Genomic DNA, 21,508 nt, shown 5'->3' with positions numbered 1-21,508 from the left:
GGCGACATCTAATGTAAATATCTAAAATATTGACATAACCATTTAAGGGGAATATTGGAACCACTTAAGGGGAAATAAATAGAGTGTAAACTAATTTTTGGGGTGAAAAATCCCTTTTATAGTGTAGTAAATGTCATGTTGACACCCAAAAAGAACTCAAATACATGTTTTGAAACAAAGCTCGACTTATGAATTCTACACATTTTTATGACTCAGGTGGGAGAAACCAGAGGGGTTCAGAGACCATGACAAATCTTGGACATTGTACAATGTTTTATTAAAAAGTAAAGAAATTACACAAAAAGAAAAAAAAAGTCGTCCCCAAACCTACCAGGCCCTCCCTTCCCATTCATTCCCACCCCCTTATTTTATAACACAAGATTTTACAACTGGCAGTGACACTGAAGGGGTCTTTAAAATAAGAAACACTTTCCGAAAAGCGAATAAGTGAAGTTTGTGGGTGCAAAAGGGGGCAAGAAATAAGGATCTCCTTAAACTTTAGTTTCCCTACCAGGTCGTGGAGCTATAAATACATAGGAAAGGAGCTCTGACCACCACTAGAACCTCCTGAAAGCATCTGATAACTGAAAGAGCATTTACACCTGTGAAACCACTTTATATCTAATTCTCCAAGCAATCTTGTTCTTACATACCATACAGTTTACACAGGTCAAAACAGGTAAAGTTTAAAAAGTATACAAAGAAACAGGAAAATAAACCCTAAAGAGTATTATGAATATTATGATAGTGACCTCGCTTTTGAAGATGAAACTCAGCTTAATCCAAATGAGGGTGGAAATTAAAGCAGAAAAATACTTTTAAAAATCAAGAGCAGAGCCCTGAGCAGCCCTGAATTTCCGTGGCTATTAAAAATCAAAATATAGCCAGTGTGTAATATTTACATGTTAATATAAAAAGGAAAGATGAACATTATACACTCATATATGTGAATTTCACTGAGTGTCTGATTTTACCCTCTTGATTTCAGGTTCAGTTCATCACTGAAAAAGGATTTCGGTGGGGATATAACATTCAAATGTCAGTTTAACACAACTGGGGGACTTTTCTTTAGAAGACCGCTGTAGAGAGCGCCACCTACTGGGAATAAGAGCAGCATGAGTTTTTACAATTATTAAATAAACAGAATCAGTGATTTTTTTTTCTTTCTTTCCCACAAACAGAAGGTGTTAACCAAACTTGAGGATGACAGTTTTCTTTTATTATTGAAAAGGAAATCAAACAACTGGGTGGCACGTTCAAAAATAAAGAGTTTTAATTCAATGTCATACCACCATGGGGGTTTGATGCCAATTAAACAGCTCTTCTGAGATGCAGAAAACAGGTCAGTTTGATCTAAAGAGCTTCTCTTTTAGGACAGTCATGGGTTAAACTCAATTTAAAGGCGGCGTGAGGTTTATACAAAATGATCTGCGAGTTTCCTTCTGGATCACTTTGTATCGTTACCTACCAATCTCTCAATACGACACATGGCTTGGTGGTGTTTACAACCCATTTGCAATCTTTTCCGGAATATAAGTGGCTTCTTTTTTTTCTCTTTTGTATTTTTTTAGGTCAAATATCAAAATGAAAAAGTCTTAAGAGCTCAAAAAAAGATGACATCTCGATTTCAATGAAAATTGTCAAATTGAAAAGGCGAGAGTCACCATTATTAATCAACTTACAAATATAAATCAGTTTTCTCCAATATTAACATAAAAACGTCCCAAAAAAAATAGGAAAATAAACAAACATCTAGACCGGGAGTGAGATTTCAGGGTTCTGTCCGATATGCATTGGGTTTGGGGTGGCCTGTTTCACCTCCCGATTAATAAGGAGGTGGGGGGGTACAAAACAAACACAAAATAAACAAAATAAGAAAGAAAAGAAAAAACACCCTGGTCTTCACGAGCGTTTGAGCCTCTTGGAATGTCGCTGGCCTCCTGAGTCTTCATCGCTGCTGGCCTCCTTGTTGTCCGTCACTCCTCGGGATGTCCGTCTCAAACCAGTTCTCCTGCTGTCCGGCTCACTGTCGCTGTCCTGCTCGTGATAATCTTTACGATTTGTCCGCTTGCTCTTCTTTCTCACAGGTTCGTCATCATCATCTTCTTCACTCTCACTGTCATCTTTGTTCCATCTTGTCTGTTTCTGTCTTGAGTTGTCTTGTTTTCGTCTGGATGAAGCTTTTCCTTGATTCCTATTGTTCTGCTTCTTCGTTTTCTCGTCCTCCTCTTCCTCATCATCATCATCTTCTTCACTCTCACTGTCATCTTTGTTTCTTTTGGTATTTTTCCGTCTTGAGTTGTCTTGCTTTCGTCTGGATGAGGCCTTTTTGCTTTGCTTCCCATTCTTTTGCTTCTTTGACCTCTCCTCCTCCTCTTCCTCATCATCATCATCATCATCTTCACTCTCACTGTCATCTTTGTTTTGTCTGACATTTTTCCGTCTTGAGTTGTCTTGCTTTCGTCTGGATGAGGCTTTTTTGCTTTGCTTCCTATTCTTTTGCTTCTTTGACCTCTCGTCATCCTCTTCCTCCTCCTCATCATCATCCTCCTCTTCATCTTCACTCTCATCTTTGTTTCGTTTGGTATTTTTCCGTCTGGAGTGGTTTTCCTTTCTGCTGGATGAAGCTTTTTTGCCTTGCTTCCCTTTCTTCTGCTTCTTTGACTTGTCCTCTTCCTCCTCATCATCATCACTGTTATCTGATGGAGTCGCAGCACGTTTTCTTGTCCGACGGCGCAGGTAACTGACTCCTGGAAGGCTCTTCTGCAGGAGCTCGACGAACGCCTCCTCGGTGCGGGACATGCAGGTCAGGACGTTGCTGCTGGGCTGGTTGTACTCTTCTGCGTTAGAGAAGATGAGCTTTATGTCCTCGATGAAATCGCTGGCACTATGATACTCAGATGATTTGAACTTTCCCTGCATGGTGGTCAAATCCATCGGGCTGGCGATGACGTCCTGATAATCCTCGGCCTCATCAGCAGATACGGGTTCCCTGGATGAGATCAAAGGAAAGCAAAACAATGTGTTTCAATTGGCTTCTCAGTGTGACTACATGATTTTGATTGCCAGTTAAAGCATTTTTGTCTTGATCTGTGGTTTTTAACCTATGAGTAATCTAATGGTGGGCCGCTATCAGCATTAACGCGAGACTCTTATCGAGTGATAAAAATAAAAAAAATTGCCATTAATCTATTCTCAAAGCTGGGTTGGGAGCTGGGTCTATTCTACGCAAGCTATAATGACTTTCGCCTTGATGTTTTAGCGCCGATGTATACCTGGCCGAATTGCACTGTAACGAGTCTTCGAACTTGTGTGTATTCCTACTGTGAAATTACCACATCAAACATGACGTGCTAACATGGATGCAATCCGATTCATGTCAGCTCCACATCTAACTATCAGGCACCTGTAAAGTTCATGCGTTTGAGTAAAACATACAAATAAAAAGGACCGGGTGCTTTTTAAAATGAATGACAGTGAATGAAAGTCAAACCGGTGAGCCATCTGACAAAATAATTGCCCTTCTGAATCAAATCAGCAGGAAGCCCTTCTGGATCTTTCACTTACTTCGAAGACACTACTGACTATGCTTACATGGACATCTGTAATCTCGTTATTTGCCTTAATAGACAATATTATAATTAAGGTGTTTACGTGAAGTGCTTTCATATAAGAGTTACCTGTAATTTTGAAAGCAGCAAAGGGCTGCAAAAAAAGATGGAGACCTAGCCTTTCTGCTACTGGATTTGTAAGCCTTATAGCAAGCAAATGTTACAGCGTTTAACATTTTGATTGTACAGCAGGTTACATACAACTTATTTTTGTTAGAAGCATAGGTTTTGTAAATTGAAAAGCCAATTAAACTTGCCTCCTTTCATTATTATTTGCTGATTCCAAAATTATTTGATCCATATCTCAAAACTGTAATTCGAAAATATGACTTTTGTGATTCATGCAACCACTAATTACCTCAGAGAGGAAAAGAAAACCAATTTAATAAAAAAAGAAATACTGAAAAATGGCACACAGCCACACAAAACTCTGATCAATTATTAATTAAAATGAGCAAAAAACTGAGTGAGGGTGTACCTGAAGGGCCAACTGTGGCGGAATTTCATGATCTTCTGAAGGATCTCCTCACATTTTTGAAGCTCAACATCCTTTTTCCTTAATGGAGGCTTGGAGCTCTGCCGGACCTGCACACAATCAACAACACTTCAGCAACATTCGTATTTCACTTTATAGAATAGAATAGCAGGTTTCTGAAGATAATTTAATCAAGGCTGATCCAGAGACAAATATTTGCATTTAAAAACTTATTTACAACAAACTTTGCATAGTCCAGTTTCACAGAAAACAACTTCATTTTTAACTCAATAAATAGATCTTAAATGAATTCAATGAATATTTTGCAGTACATGCAACATTTAAAGCAATTACTTTCTAAACTTGATATTCGACTCTAATTCAATACTTTTTTAATATCTCTTTAATTCTGATCTAGACTTTGAGACTTGCAGAAACCAAGTTATAGTCACTAAAACATACACTGCCTGACAAAAGTCTTGTACTCGATCCCAGTTGTAAGAGCAAAAAAATAATAACCTGACCTCTAGTTGATCATTTGAAAAAGTGGCAGATAGATTTTCTGATTAATCATCTGTTGACCTACAACTCAATCATCACAAATACTGCAGAAGACCTTTTGGAACTGGCACGGACCCAATAATCCAAAACCAGTGTGAAAAATCATGGTTTGGGGTTACATTCAGCATGGGGGCATGCGAGAGATCTGCAGAGTGGATAGCAACATCATCAGTCTGAGGTATCAAGACATTTGTGCTGCCCATTACATTACAAACCACAGGAGAGGGCAAATTCTTCAGCAGGATAGCGCTCCTCATACTACAGCCTTCACATCAAAGTTCCTGAAAGCAAAGAAGGTCAAGGTGCTCCAGGATTGGCCAGCCCAGTCACCAGACATAAACATTATTGAGCATGTCTGGGGTAAGATGGAGGAGGCATTGAAGATGAATCCAAAGAATCTTGATGAACTCTGGGAGTCATGCAAGAACGCTTACTTTGGCATTCGAGATTACTTTATTAATAAGTTATTTGAGTCATTGCAGAGATGTATGGATACAGTCCTGCAAGATCATAGGAGTCATACACAATATTAATTCTTTTCCACTGCACCATGACTTTATATTCCATACTATACATTATTTCTGTTATTGACAACACTTTTCTCTAAGCAAAGTCAGACCTTAATGTCCTAATTATGCAATAATAATAAAAAATAAATAAATAAATAAAATAAAAATAATTTAAAAAAATGATGATATTTTTTTTTGGCAAAATAAGTGTAATCTAGAGGCCTTTGCCATTCATAGAAGACACTTCTGATACTAAATGATCAACTAGAAGTTGAGTTATTACTTGTTCTTAAAACTTGAATAGGCAAGACTTTTGTTAGGTAGTGTATATGACGTTCCAATAATCATTAACATTTTATGTCTCAACACATTGAATAATCCTTAAATAGTTTTTTCACCAGTACTTTCATGATTCAGCTAAACTTCTTCAAAGCATTCATAAGTTATCCTAATGTAGTACGCATACATACACATATAGTTCAGTTCTGTACATCTCGCTTCACTCACCAGTTCATCGATGTCAACAGGGCTGCTTGTTGCAGCTCGTGATTTAGGTTTGGCAGAAGGTTTGGGAGAAGTTTTGGAAGGGTTAGGATCTGTTTTAGAAGCTGATCTAGAAGCAGGTTTGGCACTGGGATGTGATTGCTTCTTCAGTGATGGTTTACTCTGCACTTTGGCCTTCGAAGATGTCTTGACCTTTTTCCTTGATCTCACTGTAATAAATAAAGTAACAACTCGAGTTGGTACCAATACTTTTAGACAAAGTTTGAAGCCATTCAGAAAAACATGATGTTAAAAAACATTTGATAGACAACACAGCTAATCTCATTTCCACTGAACATATTAAGATGTTAGTATCATTATGTTAGTCTCATTGATATCTATAGGTCCAAAACTAGGAATGCACTAATACCATTTTTTTTTTCAAACCCATTCAATCCTGATACCAAAATTCTGAGTATCGACCGATCCAGATACTGGGCCTTTTTTTTTTTTACATAATACAGTTCCTATAGTTTTGGTGATAAACTCAATACATGTTCTTTAGTAAAATTAACAGACCTATAGGCCTACGATACATGCCAGACACACAATCTAACTAAAAACCTGTTTGCAGTAAACTAGGCTACGTTATTTGAGCATTCCTTACAACACTGATAGGATCTGCTGTTGTCCAGCTTAAGTTCTTTTTTAATATTAAGATTGTTCCTAGAAATCTGTAATAGGCTACCAATTGACCCTCATTGCTAGTAAAATAACCAGCCTTTTAGCAAAGCCTGATATTTTCAGGTTTGAAGCTGGCTAAACTGAACTGTCTGAGGCCAGTTTGACTTAAACACTCCCTTGCCAAATCTCGCTGTGAGATGGAAAAAATGAAAGCACATTAGCACCAAGGAAAAATCAAATGCTCAAGACATAATCTTTAAAATTATGACTTATATTAAACACGTTGCAAATATATGACAGATTTGTGATACAACAATTACAGTGGGGCTTTAATTAAATGCTCATTTTTCATGGCCGCCCACACATTTGTGTTCATTGTTCATCTATTTTTGTCAAAAAAATTATCTTTTTGAAACGAATTTCATTTAGTGTTAATTTGCATCTTAATTTTAATGTATTTTTTGTTCGTCAGTTAATGAAGCTTCTCATTTGATGCACTTGAGCTCAACCATTCTCACTGGCAGTGCGGTGATAAAAACAAAACACTATTGGCTGTTTTTTAGAGCTACTCAATGTACCATCCTCTCTTTTTGTTTTAGTAGAGGTTACGTCAAACATTGAATAAAAAAAAAATAATGAAATAAATCACATTTCAAAACACCTCACAAACAAATTAAATAAATAAATAAATAAATAAATTGAACTCCTCAATCATAACAATGAAATACTTTTATTCCCACACACCACTAGCGAAACTAACTGTTCTCACAGTTTTCAGTTGGAACTTACAGCTGTGTCCTGTATTTCTGTGTTCTTCTTCCGAGTCTTCCTCTTCAGAGTCTTCTTCATCTTCCTCCTCTGAATCCTCCTCTTCCTCAGAGTCTTCCTTGTAGTTTCTTCACATGCAAAGAGGTGAAAATTAAAGAACTCTGATAATAGGAATTTTACCGAAAGCTGACTAGAGCCTCATAGTTACATTCATTAAAACTGAACAAACAGCTAGTACACCTAGAGAGACAAAAAAAACACACACAGGAAAAAATAAATAAATAACCCACACTACAATGTGCGCATGAACTTGCCTTCCTCTGGAGCTGCGTCGGGCTATGGTTGGCTGACAGGCCGGACAGAGCCACTCGCCTGACGGTATACGGTACAAGGCCGGTCTCAGACAGAACAGGTGGAAGGCTTTATTACACTCATCACACAGAATCAACTTATCATCCTCTCCTATAGAGAAAGACATTCATAAATCAGATCAATTGCATATTAAATCTTCCATGCAGTACTTCCTCCGTGTCGCTCGTATTACAGCAACAGGTGCCGTGTAAATCTCAAGACATTTTCTCTTTGATCCCTTGTGTATTTCATACTCTAAAGGTGCGAAGTCAGCTACTCCCTGTGCTCTGAGTTGTAAAGGCCATTTGTTTCACATATAATAGGGTTTCCCCAAAGGATCTGGTGAAACTATGTAAGGTGGACCCCGGTTTTGCTAACTTAAAATAAAAATATAAACTGCTGAGATTTTTACCTAGTCATTAATATCAAGCAATTTGCTGTAAATTGCTGCCTTTTGGGATTTGATTAACCATTCCACAATTTCATTAGATGCTTTGCTAACGAAATGGTGCAAAAAACAATGGTATAAGATCTTAAATATTATGAGAGGTGTATATTCCTTATGAAACTTGGTCAGGTAATAAAGCCACTGTCAAGGCAATAAGAACCATTTAAACATTTGGATGCTTCAAACTAGTTTTGTACGCCATATTAAACTGTAAAAAACATCTGAAATCAGTTTAAACAAATGCTCCTTTAATTTAGCTGAAAAAGCATCTGGACATATGCTTTGTCCTTGGGGGTGTATAGAGCTACAATCTAAAAGGAACCAGCTTAAAAAAATTATAACAGATACAATTTTAATACAATAATTGGATAACTTTGTTCAACAACATCTGAGCTTGATCTTGAAGATTCTCACCTTTCCTGCGGCACACTTTACAGCGAGCGTTCTCCGCAGACATATCCCACTTGATGCAGGCATCCAGCATGCCGAGCAGGACATGCATGCGAGAGAAAGTCTGCGCTTCACGAACAGCAGTTTTCCACTTTTCTACCGCTGTTGCTACCTAGAAATGTAATACGCACAAGTAGTTTAGTCTAGGAAAAAATATCCACCAGCAAGGTTACATTAAATTGATTTAAGCCATGGTCACACTGCATTTTTTGCCTCATAAAGGGCTTCCACAGCAAGCCAAATGTTAAATTCCATGACTGACACAGACTAAAGAGATAAACTCCCTTGATCTGTAATGAAAGAGGCATCTGTTGTGTTGAGCAGTCTCTCCAGAATTTAGTGATTCTGCAATTGCTGAATTGAATGCAAAACCAACCAAAGGGCACACAATTTTGTAGCATAAATGTTCTTAATTGCTGCAGATTTCTGACAGATTTTGGTCAGCCAGGACACTTTATATTAAATAACTATATATTCGCATATAGAAAGTGCTCATCTGGTACCTCGAGCTGTCATCGATGTGATACAGTATGGTGCAGTATGGCATGGCACCTGCAAAATCGCATCACATGATGGCATGAGACCAATAAGATCAAAACTTGACGACGCTGTACCGACTTTTAAAATATGGACTTTAATCAGCGTCTAATAGTTTAGTTTTATCCAGCCCCTTTCCACAGCACCTTACGACAAAATTTCTCATGCACAAACTATTTCTCAAGCTCAAAATAGTGTGACCTTGGCTTTAGTTATCAGAAGAGACTTTTATATTGTTGCAAAAAAAAAAAGAGAGAGAGAGAAAAAAAAAAAATGCTCATTCAGGAAGACACTGAAGACTCGATAAATAGGTGTGAAAATTCAGCTTTGCCATCACAGGAATACATTTTTTTTTCTTAATTTGAAATGCATGGATTTTTTCCATTTTTGCTTGCTTCAATCAGTACCTACCATGCTTACTTCACTGAGGATATATGTCTTTGCTTATATTTGCTATTAAGGGAAAATATCGATACAATAGTATTGCAAAATTTTCTGTGGCAATACTACATCAACACATTGATATACAACCAAATATTAAAATCAGTTTCTTTACAGTCCCCTAGATGGTGTTGAACTTGAGCTTTTTCTGGAAAGCTTGATCACCTCAGCATGCTGTAAATTGGAACAATACAGATGGAGGCATTGCAGAAAATTGCATACATTATTAATGGAAAATTTTCATGAAAGTGTCTGCATTAAAATTGAATTAAGATAAACTGAGATGTTTTGATTTTAGTTAAAATAGGTATTGTCAAAGTTTTCTTTTGGAAACATAATTTGAAGCTGGAAAATATAATGAATTGCAATATACAGGGTTCCAATGGAATTTCTGGAACATCTTGACATTTTAAAATGTCTATTCCAGACACTGAAACTCAGGGAATTTTATGTTTTTAAAGCCTAAATTATGAAATATTATGAATTTTTGTTTGACATTTTAATTTTCCCATTTATCAAAACGTTTTTTCTACACAGTAAATTTTTTTATCATTCAGACCCCTAGTAGTTCATGATTTTTTTGTGATTTTTTTTATTTGTGAATTTGCAGACAATTTTGCAAATAAAAAGTATATTTAACTTAAATACATATTTACAAGATCTAAAACAGATCTAAAATGGTAGGGATTAAGCCCAAGGAAGGTTGTATAACTCTTTATGCAGAATTTTACTCTCTCGTTCTCAGATTTCAAACCCAGATCATCGTACTTCACTCAGGACATGCATTTGGGCTTCCTCTACCATAATACATACACCTAAATCACGGATTGCCAAAAAACTTGTTAATGGCAGGGAAGAGTTCTCTCGTCAATGGCAGGGAAAGAGTTAAGCGAAATCATTTACCAATTTGACGCACATCTACTTGCTGCAGGCTGCAAAACTATTTTCTCCCACTTCCGTGTAATGTAACGATTGTGAGGGTGTAGATGAGACTTTATTTTTTGAGAGACACTAAAATCATCACATGTGCTTCGTATGCAACGTCTATAAGTCACATAAAACAATAACTTGCAAACTGAAATAAATATAATTTTATTATATGGTTTTAAATTGGATGTTTTATGAGATTATTTACTTTTTATGTGATTATTTGGTGTTTAAATTAAAAATTATGCAGGACCACAAAAAGTTGTTGATTTAGGTTGGATTCAGTGACCGCAAAAATCACGGAAAACTAGGAGGTGTCTGATCATTGCGTTTCACATGTTTGCAGAGCACTTTCGCTTTCTGAACATAATGCTTTATGAAACAATGCGTGTGAATTTTGAACAGAAATGATAAAAATTACAAGCTCCACTTTAATTTTATTCTTTACATTTATTTTTTGCATCAATTTTAGCAATTGGAGAATCACCAGATTTTGGAGGCACTAAACCCAATATCTGCCAATTTCTCTAGTCATTACAGGTCAGGAAAATTAAGCTTTCAAGTCATTAAAAGTTAGTGAAAGTTAGTCAGGAAAGTTTAAATTTGACAAAATAGCAATAATATTGGATTGTGACACAAATATTGTATGAGGGTGTATTCCCCTACTTGCTAGCATTTTAATTAGTCATTTCCAGCATCACAGAGACTCACCCGGGCCTCTTCAGCCAGTTTCTTCTGATCATCCACCTCCTCAGCCGTCGTGCTCTCCTCACCAGCAGTCTTCTTCTTCTTCTTCTGTTTGGGTGCCATGAAGCCCTGCAGAAACTTCTTGATAACGCTTTCTTGCAGAGCGATCACACACTCCCCAAATTCCGGCAGCTTCTCCAATGTTTTCACCTTAAAATAAAAATGAGATGTCAGGATTATGTTCAGTGTGCTGCTGATATCCTTGACTAGACAGTAACGCATCCTATTGAGTGCCAAACCAAACCAAATATAGTCCGTCATGTGTGTGTCTCTCACCCTCTCCTCAAATTCCTCAAACTCAGATGTGTCCTCCAAGTATCCCAAGCCACCTTTCTGCAGCCGAGAAGCCACCTCGATAATGTCACTGCGCAAGAATTTGAGCAGCTCCTGGTGTCCGTCGCAGGTCTTCAGGCCTGGGTTTGCTTTTTTCGTCAGATGGATGGAATGCAAGATTTCCTGGTAACTAAATCAAAAGACAACCATATTTATTTCAGCAGCTTTTACCAAGGGGTTGAAATGTGACAACATTCATTCAGAAATGGTTTTCTATGAAGGTGTGAGGTTAGGGTAAAATAGACTTTTGTTTATCTATGCGTGTGCGCACACGCGTGTACTCACTTGATTTGTAACCTGATTTTGAGTTCACTTTCTCTTACTCCCTGAGGGTGAAGGCTCTCTAACAGTTCATCAAAGTCTTTTGGTGTATCACACACAAACCTGAAATAAAAAAATGAATTTCATCAGCACTGCCACCAAATACAAATAGAGATACACGAGTCAATTAGAAACAATAGCCAATCTAAATCATCTATAAATCATTCATCCATTTTAGACTTTTTTTTCTCCTCTTCTTGGATGTTTTTTCTCCCCAGACCATGCACAACACAAAACAATTTAAGCTTTGATGTACAAATTACCACAAGGCTCATTTCCCAGACACCACCAGTACAAGTTAGGATTTGCAAGAACACTAACCAGAGGTTTTGGCCTTGTTTGGGCACGGTGGTCTCAATAGAAGACTCATGTGATGGCGCCCCCTGCTGGCCAATGTCATTGGACGCACTGATTATACTGCCCTCATCTTCTTTCTCTCCATCTGAAAAGTCAAGGAACATAGATTTTCAAACATGCAGCCTTTGCTGTATATCACTGTTTGGTTAGCATACTTTTAAGTGAGTTTTTATTTTCCCACAGAAACCAAAAGTAATAAAAGTTAAAGCAATAACTCAACCAAAAATATAAGTCATAATGTACTCATCCTTTTTTCAAATCTTTTGTTTCTTCTGTTAAACACAAAAGATGATGTTTTGAAGAAACCCAGAACCCTTAACCTTTTGAGTTCAGCAGAAGAAAGAAACTCAAATGTTTGAAACTACTTGAGTAAAGATGCAAAGATTAATCGATTTCACTGTTAACCGTGCCTTAATTCATCACAGGTAATTAATCGTAAGGGCTTCTCAGCACCACGTTTCTTTGCGGAACAAAACTGCTGCAATTAAAAGTTATGGTAACTGTGCTAGTGTGAAGTTCCGAGCTTATACACCAAGGCTATTACACAAACACACTGATTTAACTATGGCTGAGGCTATTAACTAGGACACCGTGCCGTTTACATATTGCATCTTTCCAGGCACACCTAGTTAAAAGAATACCGCGAGTGCATCGCGAGTCACGTGACAAGAACTAACCGATCAGCTTCATACTTTGTATGAAGAAAAATGCAAACTGAAAATAGCAAATAATTTTGTAATATAGCTGATCCAAAGAGCCTTTCAGACAGAGGTTCAGCACCCTTTGACTACATTTGCTCTCTTTAAAAGGGAAATACTTAGCTAATATTTGTCTTAGATTTACATTGGACAAATACTTTTAATTTATTTTTTATTTATTGAGCATTTATCAAGTGTCAGGTTTTATGCAGGAGCTCCAAATGGATGTTCACTTTAAGACTAGAATTATTGCATGGTCACCAGTTCCTGCATCTTTCTTCCTAGAATGAGTTTGAGCTACTTCTTACAGGTGCAAACTCAAAACCCCTGCAAAAACTCAACACAGAGGAACAAAGAAACACAGAAACCCCACAGCCTACTAGTGTTTCGGATGTAATATTGTCAGAGCAACACAAACAGAATGCAGAAGTATAAATTTACAGCTACGTGCAAGGCATGCGCTGTGGGTTACAGCCATCACTCGACGCAGAAGTAGAATTCAATCCAAAAATACACATTACAATAAAATGGCAAAAAGGTTTAACACGAGGCCCCAATCTAATTTTAATGACATCAAAGGACAGTTTTGAAAAAGTTAGTTGAGATGTTCACTATCTGTATACAGCGGCAGCTAGTATTTCCTCCAACTTTTTACCCCTAAACAAAGAACAAATTAAAAAGAAGACTAACCTTCTGCCTCCTCCTCTTTCTTCACCTCCTCTTCTTCTTCGTCCTCCATCAACACTGGCTCCTCTTCAGGAGGAAGTGTGAATGAGTAGTCTATACTTTCGTGAACCCATCCTTTCTCAATGTATAGTCCAGGAACGACATCAGAGAACAGCCAGTAGCGGTTGTGATTGCGGTCTGTACCCAGCGGCATTCTCCTCAACACCAGCTTTGCTTTAGTGACGGCATCCTGGAAGGCTTTCTCTGTGGCAGCTTTCTGCCTCCTCATTCGCTCCTCCTCAGCTTCCTTCTCCATACGCACTGCAGAATGCGAATATATATTTTATATTTTTGTATCTTTTATGTAATGGTTCTTTTCTGCATTACATAAAACCCCTACAGTTACATCACGTAGAAAACTAAATAACAGCAGGCCAGAGATAATACTTTTACTTGTCTATTAATGTTATTTGCACTACAGCTTACAATAATTCCTCTCAAAATTTGAAATGAAGGAATATCTATATATAAAAATTGAACCAAAAATTAAAAGGTGAAATATTTTTAGCTTCGTCCGTTTCTCTTTTGCTAACTAAAGCTATAGGTATTTGATCAAAAATACAGTAAAACTGAAACATTGTCAAATATTACCATTTAAAATAATTGCTTACATGCTGACATAAATGTATGTTAAATGTAAATTACTCTTGTGCTCTTCAGACTTCAGTGTTATACATTTGTTACAACCAAAACTTAAAAAAACAGATGCTTTAGTGTAAAGACCCTTTAATCATTATTTTCTGAATAAAAACTTTGCTTGTTCAATCAATCAAAATCTAAATTAAAGGGCTGGGTAATTAATCGATGCCAATCTTTTATGTGCATTTTGTTAGTAAAGCTGTTAAGTAAACATCCAGCACATCTTTTTAGATGGGGGTTAGATGTAATTCACTGATAAATGCAATTCAAAAATTTTATTTAAAAAGCATTGAGATAATCAATCTGTAATATTGAAATAGTATAGTAAATAGTATGGCATTCAACAGAAAAAAAAAAAAAAGGTAATTATAATTTTTGGCCAAACTAACCTTTTAATGCCTCGTTTCTACTGGATGTTGCGGTTCAGTTCGGTACGGGTCACCTTTATCAGGCTTGTGCCTCAACTGCCAAAAGTTACCAATGGTACCATTTTGGTTGGCATGGCATACGGGAGAAAGTTGCGGTTGACGTCATTCTCACTCGAGAAAGTATCAAAATAAAGCTAAACGGGTCGTTCACATGTCATATACAAAGCAGATGCTTTATACACATAAATAGGATTACTTGTGTACTAATCCTACGGTGTACATTACAAAATTTTCTATGAACATGATTTGATTATAGCTGCAGATCAACGGTAATGTGAACTTAGTCTCTGAAATATTACAAATAAAAAAATACCCAAAACCTTATTTGGGTTCATAAAGGATACGAAATATATACAGTCAGTACAAACCTCTCATTTTTATTCTACACCAGCACATGTAACATTAACATCTTGTCATTCAGAGTTCATAAAAGTCCAAAAGGCAAAGATAATAGTTTATCATGTTGCTGAAAGAATCATTTGTTCCTTTGTTTTTTGCCGCATCACTCTCAACAGGACACACAGCAAATTCTGTTCTTTTTCTTTGCTTTGTGGCTGTTCATCAAGACAATGACCAGGTTTGTTTGAGCTTGGGTTGACCATGGCTCATTATTATATGTATATGTTACAACGGTGTAATGTCTCAGCTGTGTATGTAAAAATGGCACTTTCTTTGTTTTTATTCTCCTGGCGCTAGTGACGTTTCTCTGTAAACTAATAGCGCTAAGCTGGGTGTCTGGCTCCCAAAAAGGGTACCCAAAAAGTGGTATGATACGGTTTGCTTTTTGGTACCTTTTGATAGTGGAAACAGGCATAAAAGCATACCGACCCGTACCGAACCACTCAGTAGAAATGGGCCATAATAGTACGCTTCCACCATTGATGTACATATTTATGTCAATTTTAACTTACAAAGCTAGCAAAATAGTGAACAGAACCATAACACATTTTGGCACCCTTTTCTAAGAGTATCTAGCACAACAGTACAGTACAAAAAAAATGGGAATTGGCTGGACTCACTAATAAATGTTTTCGTCACCAGCATGTAAGAACACAGTTAATACAGTTGAGATGACACTGCAATAATAATACATTTACACAATAATAAAAAAAAACAACACACTAACTGTGGTACTACATATGAATACATTTTTTTTAATATATTAGACGACTGCAACTTTCTGGCATACACCAGGCCTACCAAGTAAGTGCACTATAGGCAGTGGAAACGCAAGCCTGATCAGGGTGACCTGTCATGAACTTGTACTGTAATAAATTTAACCATAATGCTCAGTGGAAACAAGTTTGCTTTAATAAACCCAATTTCTAATTTTCAAAAATTAAATAACTCTCTCACCTTTATTTAGTCGTTCCTGCTCTTCTTTTTCTTTCTTAGCCTGCATGGACATCAAGCGTCTGCTTTTAACTGTGCTGATCATGTCTTCGGGCTCTGGCTCCTCTTTGGGGAGAACTTTAGGTGTCTCTTTCTTCACGGTTGATTCTTTCTTCTTCTCTGCCTTTATTAGAACATCTCCATCAGTTTTGGTCTCCATCTGCTCTTTGCGTTTCTGCTTCTCTGCTCTTTTGCGATCGTTGGCTTCTTTGAGCGTGGCGACCCGCTCTTTCCACATTTCAGCCGATTTCTGATGCACAGCCTCTACGTGATCCTCCACCGAATAGGTCATGAGGATCCGATGACATAGAGCCAACAGCAGACTGACCTTCTCCTGGGGGTCCAGTTCGAACACCTCTGCCGTCTCCAGCTTCTCCAAGAACTCACTGCTCACCATGTCATCAAAGTCCGCGCCAGCCTGCCAATCATCAGAACCACGGGCACTTTCTTCCTCATGTGCATCTGATGGACGCAAACACAAGCGCACCAGCTCTGATACGGAGTGCATGGTGAGAGGAATCTCAGAGAGCGGCATGTCCAACTCACTGTAACCTTCTGCCAGCTCATCTTGCAGAAGCGTTTGCAGTAAAACCACCAACACACGGTTCAAGTAGAGGAATCCAGCCTTTTCTCCAGCGAGAGCCTCCAAAAGCGCGATGGAGGTGATGGGATACTGGTCGTCAGGCATCAGCAGGCCGGAGTAGCAATGAAGGAACTCCACTAGCATGGCTACGTCTCCAAAGATGGTGTTGGGAAGTCCCTCGGGCATGTCAAAAAGACGGAAAGCTGGCAAGTTCTTGCCTTCTAGCTCCTGGTCTTCATACCGTCGAGACATCTCCCGCCTCACCTGCATCTCCTTCTCCCTCCGCTCTTTAGCTTTCTCACGCAGCTTCTGCTTAACCTCCTGACGCTTCTGCTTCAGCACGTCCTGTTTTTCCTCCTCGCTCATGAGGGCCCATCGGCGTTTCTGCTCAAGAAGTTCCCAGCGCTTCTGCACCAGCTCTTTCAGCTCTTCAGGAAGTCGTGAGCGATCTTCTGGGGACAGTGTTTTCGCTGCTTTAGACAACAGTGAGGACAGAGTGGTCTTCTTGTCTTCTTTGCCTTTATTCTCTTTGTAAAACCGAAGGAGATGTAAGGCCATGGGTGGAAAAGGTTTGCCCAGCTTAGCAGAGCCAGAAGTTGAGCTTCGCCTTTGTTTTTTTGGGCTACCTGCAGCAGATGGGCTTTTAGCAAGATCCAAAAGGGTCATCTGCTTCATTCTGGGTTTCTTGGCGCCTCCGAGACTTTTATCCTCCTTTTTAGAGTGCCTCTGGCTATTGGGAGTCTTGGTGAGTCCACTTTTGCGGCTTCTTTTGGGGTCAGTGGATTTTTTATCTCCCTGCTTCTTATTAGATTTTGGAGTGCCGAGGATGTTTTCCCCATCCGATTTCTTAGATGTACCTGAGTTTTTCATTTTTAAAGGTGATCCGTTAACTTTCTTCACCTAAATGAAATAAACAGTAAAAAATTAAATGGCCTGTCTGGTTAAATAAAAGATGTACCGTCATCTACAAATCATCTCTCAGACAAATATATGATACATGCCAACCTAGTCAATTCAATTTAAAAATATATTTTTTCTTAAAGTCCTGAAAAATTTGATACTGTATACTCACAGATGAGAGCAATACTTGGCTCTCAATCCCTAACTAACACTGATTAACACTAATTAACACAATCCCTAATCAACACTGAATTCTATAATTACTAGAATTACCACAGAAGTAATTCTGACTGTTCTCATATTTGACGTCATATCGTCATACTGACATAATATAGTTATCATATTTACATTTAAAGCTTCTATTGAGATATTAAAATAAGCTTTGAATGTCTGTCATATTTATTAAATTAATGACCTTAAAAATGCTATCTTTTTGTAATGCAGTTGCAATCCAACCAGCCTATGCATGTGTAGTTTGGCTATTTGACCACCCGCGAATGTCTGCACCATACTTTTATTTATGCAAGCTGGGTAGAAGACCTTTTCTGGGTAGAAGACGCTGTTTTGAAGTTAGATTTATGTTAGCAGGAAGTTGTGAGGCAACAAAAGCACGCATATTTAAAGTCACAGGAAAAAGTAGGGTCATTAGGAAATGCAATAATTTTCACTGCTATCGTAGTTCAAGGTAGAAATCTTTATAAAATTACTACATTAGAAAGAAATATACACATATTTAGGAAAGGTCAGGGTAATATAGATATGTGGGTTTTATTTCGACAAAGCTATTAAATTACAAAAATAAAAAAATAAAAAGGGTCAAAATGACTACCTCAGTAGTTCTATTGTTTAATGTCATGATCACTTAATTAGTAACATTAAAACCAGAAAGTGGATGTCTTATGAGATCACACACAGACATGAGCATTAGATGTGATTTTTGTCATCCACTTGCATGATTCTTTTGGTAGCATCATGCTGAAACATACCTGCATATGACTCCAGAGGGTTGGGCTGAGAGGTATGTTCTGAGAGTCTTTTTTGTTTTTCTTTTCCCCTTTTGCTCCCTCACCACCTGATCCCGCATCCACAGCCTTCAGCCTCTTTCTGGGTTTACCTTCCGGCGAACTCAAGCTTTTCCTCTTAGTGGATGGATTTTCTGCCAAAAACTAAACATACATAAATTATAATACAATATATTTTTTCTGTAAATGATGTATGATTTCAATTCCTCTTAAATTATCTCACCTTGTGAGGATCCAGTAAAAAGTCGCTGAATTTGCTCGGCAGGCTGAACTTCTTCACCAACTCGTCTTCCACTACCCAAGGGGCGCTCTCTCCTGAGCCCAGCCTCAGTGCGTAGTGTCTGATGAAGTAGCGCATGATTTCTTTGTTGGGAGGCCGCTCTGTTCTGTACAGGTTGTCTGCGGGAACATCACTGATCACTTTGTTCTCGCTGACAAGTTTGACATCATACTTATGAGGCAGAAATTTGGGCATGACCCATTTCTTCTTCTCTTCTTTCATAGTGGTCGGGAGTTTCCTCGGTGAGCGGCGGGCCCTATCAGCTACAAAAGCATATACATTTACAAAGTATTGCCATTACATTCTTCATTTAATTGGAACTGATAAAAAAAATTCACTCATATTTGAGGAAATGACTCACAGAGGCTTTCTCTCCTGCTCTCCTCCTCTTTGGACTGTGGCTCCTTCTTTAGGTTCTCCTGACTGGCGTTCTCTTTATCGCTGGACGGAGAGTCACAAGCTCCTTCCATCTTTTTCTCAGCGTTTTCTTCTGGAGGATTTTCCAGCGGATGAATCTTTACCACTTCCACAGTCAAAGTTTTCTCATTGCCAACCTTAAAGAGAGAGCGAGACTTAACTACTTCATTTTAAAGCAAACATTGAAAGTAAAACATGATCACGAAGAAGTTTATTTTGTCAGACACGCATACATGATAGTCATTTGTAAGAACATACATTAGAATTAAGCTCAAGTACATAAAAACACGAAGGAAAAATATATATAGTTTAAGATTTGTCTTCAAATTTGAAAAGTGAACCAATTTTTAATTTTTATTTATCCATTCCAATAGACATAAGTCCAAGTTCGTACCATGAAGTCACACTTCTCGCCCACAGCATACTTTGTGAGAATCTCCACCCAGACCTGATCCACTAACTTGTCAAGAGGTACTGTGTTATGGTGCACAATCTCCAGAACAGGCTTCTCAAACCACACTGGATACTCCTCCTGAAGCCTGCCAGAAAAAAAAAACCATTCAGTATTTGACAACATAAGTAATTCAATTATGTGACTTCTTCTATGTTACAAACATTTAATGACTTTCATGATGAAGAAAACATCATGATTGCCTGCAATTCTATCCATGTTTTTGTCTGTTCCACTGTCTGGAGACATTAATATCCTCTTCTGAGTCACTTTAAATGCATTTTACTTTTTTATTTGAGAAATCGCTTCATGTTTACACAAAAACTCTAACACCTTTACAACAACTGTTAGAGAACTAAGAATTGTGTACTATATTATGCTTTATATACTATATTTTATATACATGCTTTAAAACAGTAGTAGTAATCCTTTATCTTCACAAATAACCTGAACAGGGTATATACAAATTAAATCAAATCCAACCAAACTCCAACTGTTAGTTTGACAACAAACAGAAATAGTGAGGAGGCCATGCTGTTAGATTGTATAAACTCTTCCGACAGTTTTTTCGATCTTTCTGATTGAAATGCATTTTTTTACTACATCCAATCAGCTTGCAGTAGGAAAAAAATCTGTTTCTCTAGGAACTGTGTCACAATACAAAAAAAACGGTCGCAGCTTCTGGTTTATGCTCCTTAGATTTCACTTTAGGTTTCAACCGGGAACATTGGGGACATTTTAACTTGCAGTATTTGCTAAGTACTGATTGTGAGAAACTAATCCTAAAGTAAATCATTCACATTCTGAATTAAAATGCTAATGCAGCAGGTGGCTCCTATACAACTGCTGAAATAACAGTGTTGCCTTAATTACTGCAGCAGGATTTTATTGATTTCATAAACTACACAGCATCCTGGTGGCGGATTTAGGCATAGGCAATTGCCCAGGGCAGCATCTTACTAGGGGTGGCATGGAGACTAGGGCTGCACGATTAATCGTATTATGATCACGAAAAAGATATTTGTGGCCCACGATCAATAATTAAATATCATCGCGATTTTACAGTATAAAGCAGTTCAGTGTTAGTCATTTAGTTAAATATCTTGAAAGTAAACTGTGCTTTCTCTCCGCTTCCTCATTCAAAAACAGCAGGACGCGCTGCTGAAGCACGCAGAAGAGACGGTTTTACACTCAGTCATTTATAATCTTAGCATAATCTTAGTCAAAAGAATATACGAAGTAGAATGTTCTTTTATCAGTCTCAATATGTTTAATCTTTTCCTTTTGCAAAATTCCTGTCATTTCTCTTCTGCAATTTGGATTTTTTTAAATCTGCTTGGTTCTTTTAAAACCGAAAGCAGTGCCCGTCAATTGGTTTCCATAAGATACACCTTTGTGAAGGCTTTATTTTATGAGTAGTCTTCAACGAGCTTTTAAAGAATTTTATTCTATTCAAAGCAGCACTCAGACACGAATTTATCCTCGAAAACGTGGCATGAGTTCCATGACCGTCTTTTTATAAATTGAGTTAATTGATCTGAAACTTAATTACATTTTCTTTTCTTGTAGATAATAAAAGTTGCATCAGATTGATGAAAACGAAGCTGAATATCTGCGTCAACAGGGCCACAAAGACTTTTTTTTACATTGAAACATTGGATACAGTGTCTTCTGTCTTCATGACTGGCAAACGCACAGAAAAAAACAGCTGAAGTTTTAAATGACATTCAATACATATTCATTCATTCATTAACTTTTCGGCTTAGTCCCTTTATTAATCTGGGGTCACCACAACGGAATGAACCGCCAACTTATCCAGCACGTTTTTACACAGCGGATGCCCTTCCAGCCGCAACCCATCTCTGGGAAATTCATATTATATTACGTCAAATTATATTTTATTATATCATATATACAAAGGAATAATCATTATTAATCGTGACTAACATTTTGAGCAAAATATTCGTGA

At 37.6% G+C, this 21,508-nt stretch overlaps 1 protein-coding gene across 1 annotated transcript in view; it reads right to left on the bottom strand.

Annotated features, from left to right (window-relative positions):
- Positions 1-255: 255 nt before the first annotated feature.
- The window catches only part of baz1b (bromodomain adjacent to zinc finger domain, 1B), a 29,561-nt gene continuing 8,308 nt past the window's right edge, over positions 256-21,508 (bottom strand). The window contains exons 3-18 of the mRNA XM_056477855.1: positions 19,483-19,627; positions 19,033-19,225; positions 18,615-18,934; positions 18,356-18,535; positions 15,851-17,369; positions 13,392-13,688; positions 11,968-12,088; positions 11,611-11,709; positions 11,269-11,455; positions 10,957-11,142; positions 8,305-8,452; positions 7,406-7,553; positions 7,113-7,219; positions 5,664-5,869; positions 4,090-4,196; positions 256-2,992 (exon numbers count right to left, since the gene is read on the bottom strand). Of these exons, the coding sequence (XP_056333830.1) occupies positions 1,903-2,992; positions 4,090-4,196; positions 5,664-5,869; positions 7,113-7,219; positions 7,406-7,553; positions 8,305-8,452; positions 10,957-11,142; positions 11,269-11,455; positions 11,611-11,709; positions 11,968-12,088; positions 13,392-13,688; positions 15,851-17,369; positions 18,356-18,535; positions 18,615-18,934; positions 19,033-19,225; positions 19,483-19,627 (5,053 nt within the window). The 3' untranslated portion in view covers positions 256-1,902. The remainder of the gene's footprint in view (positions 2,993-4,089; positions 4,197-5,663; positions 5,870-7,112; positions 7,220-7,405; positions 7,554-8,304; positions 8,453-10,956; positions 11,143-11,268; positions 11,456-11,610; positions 11,710-11,967; positions 12,089-13,391; positions 13,689-15,850; positions 17,370-18,355; positions 18,536-18,614; positions 18,935-19,032; positions 19,226-19,482; positions 19,628-21,508) is intronic.

This window comes from Danio aesculapii, chromosome 18 (assembly GCF_903798145.1).
Source record: "Danio aesculapii chromosome 18, fDanAes4.1, whole genome shotgun sequence".
NCBI lineage: Eukaryota > Metazoa > Chordata > Actinopteri > Cypriniformes > Danionidae > Danio > Danio aesculapii.
This window is presented reverse-complemented; position numbering and strand designations above follow the sequence as displayed.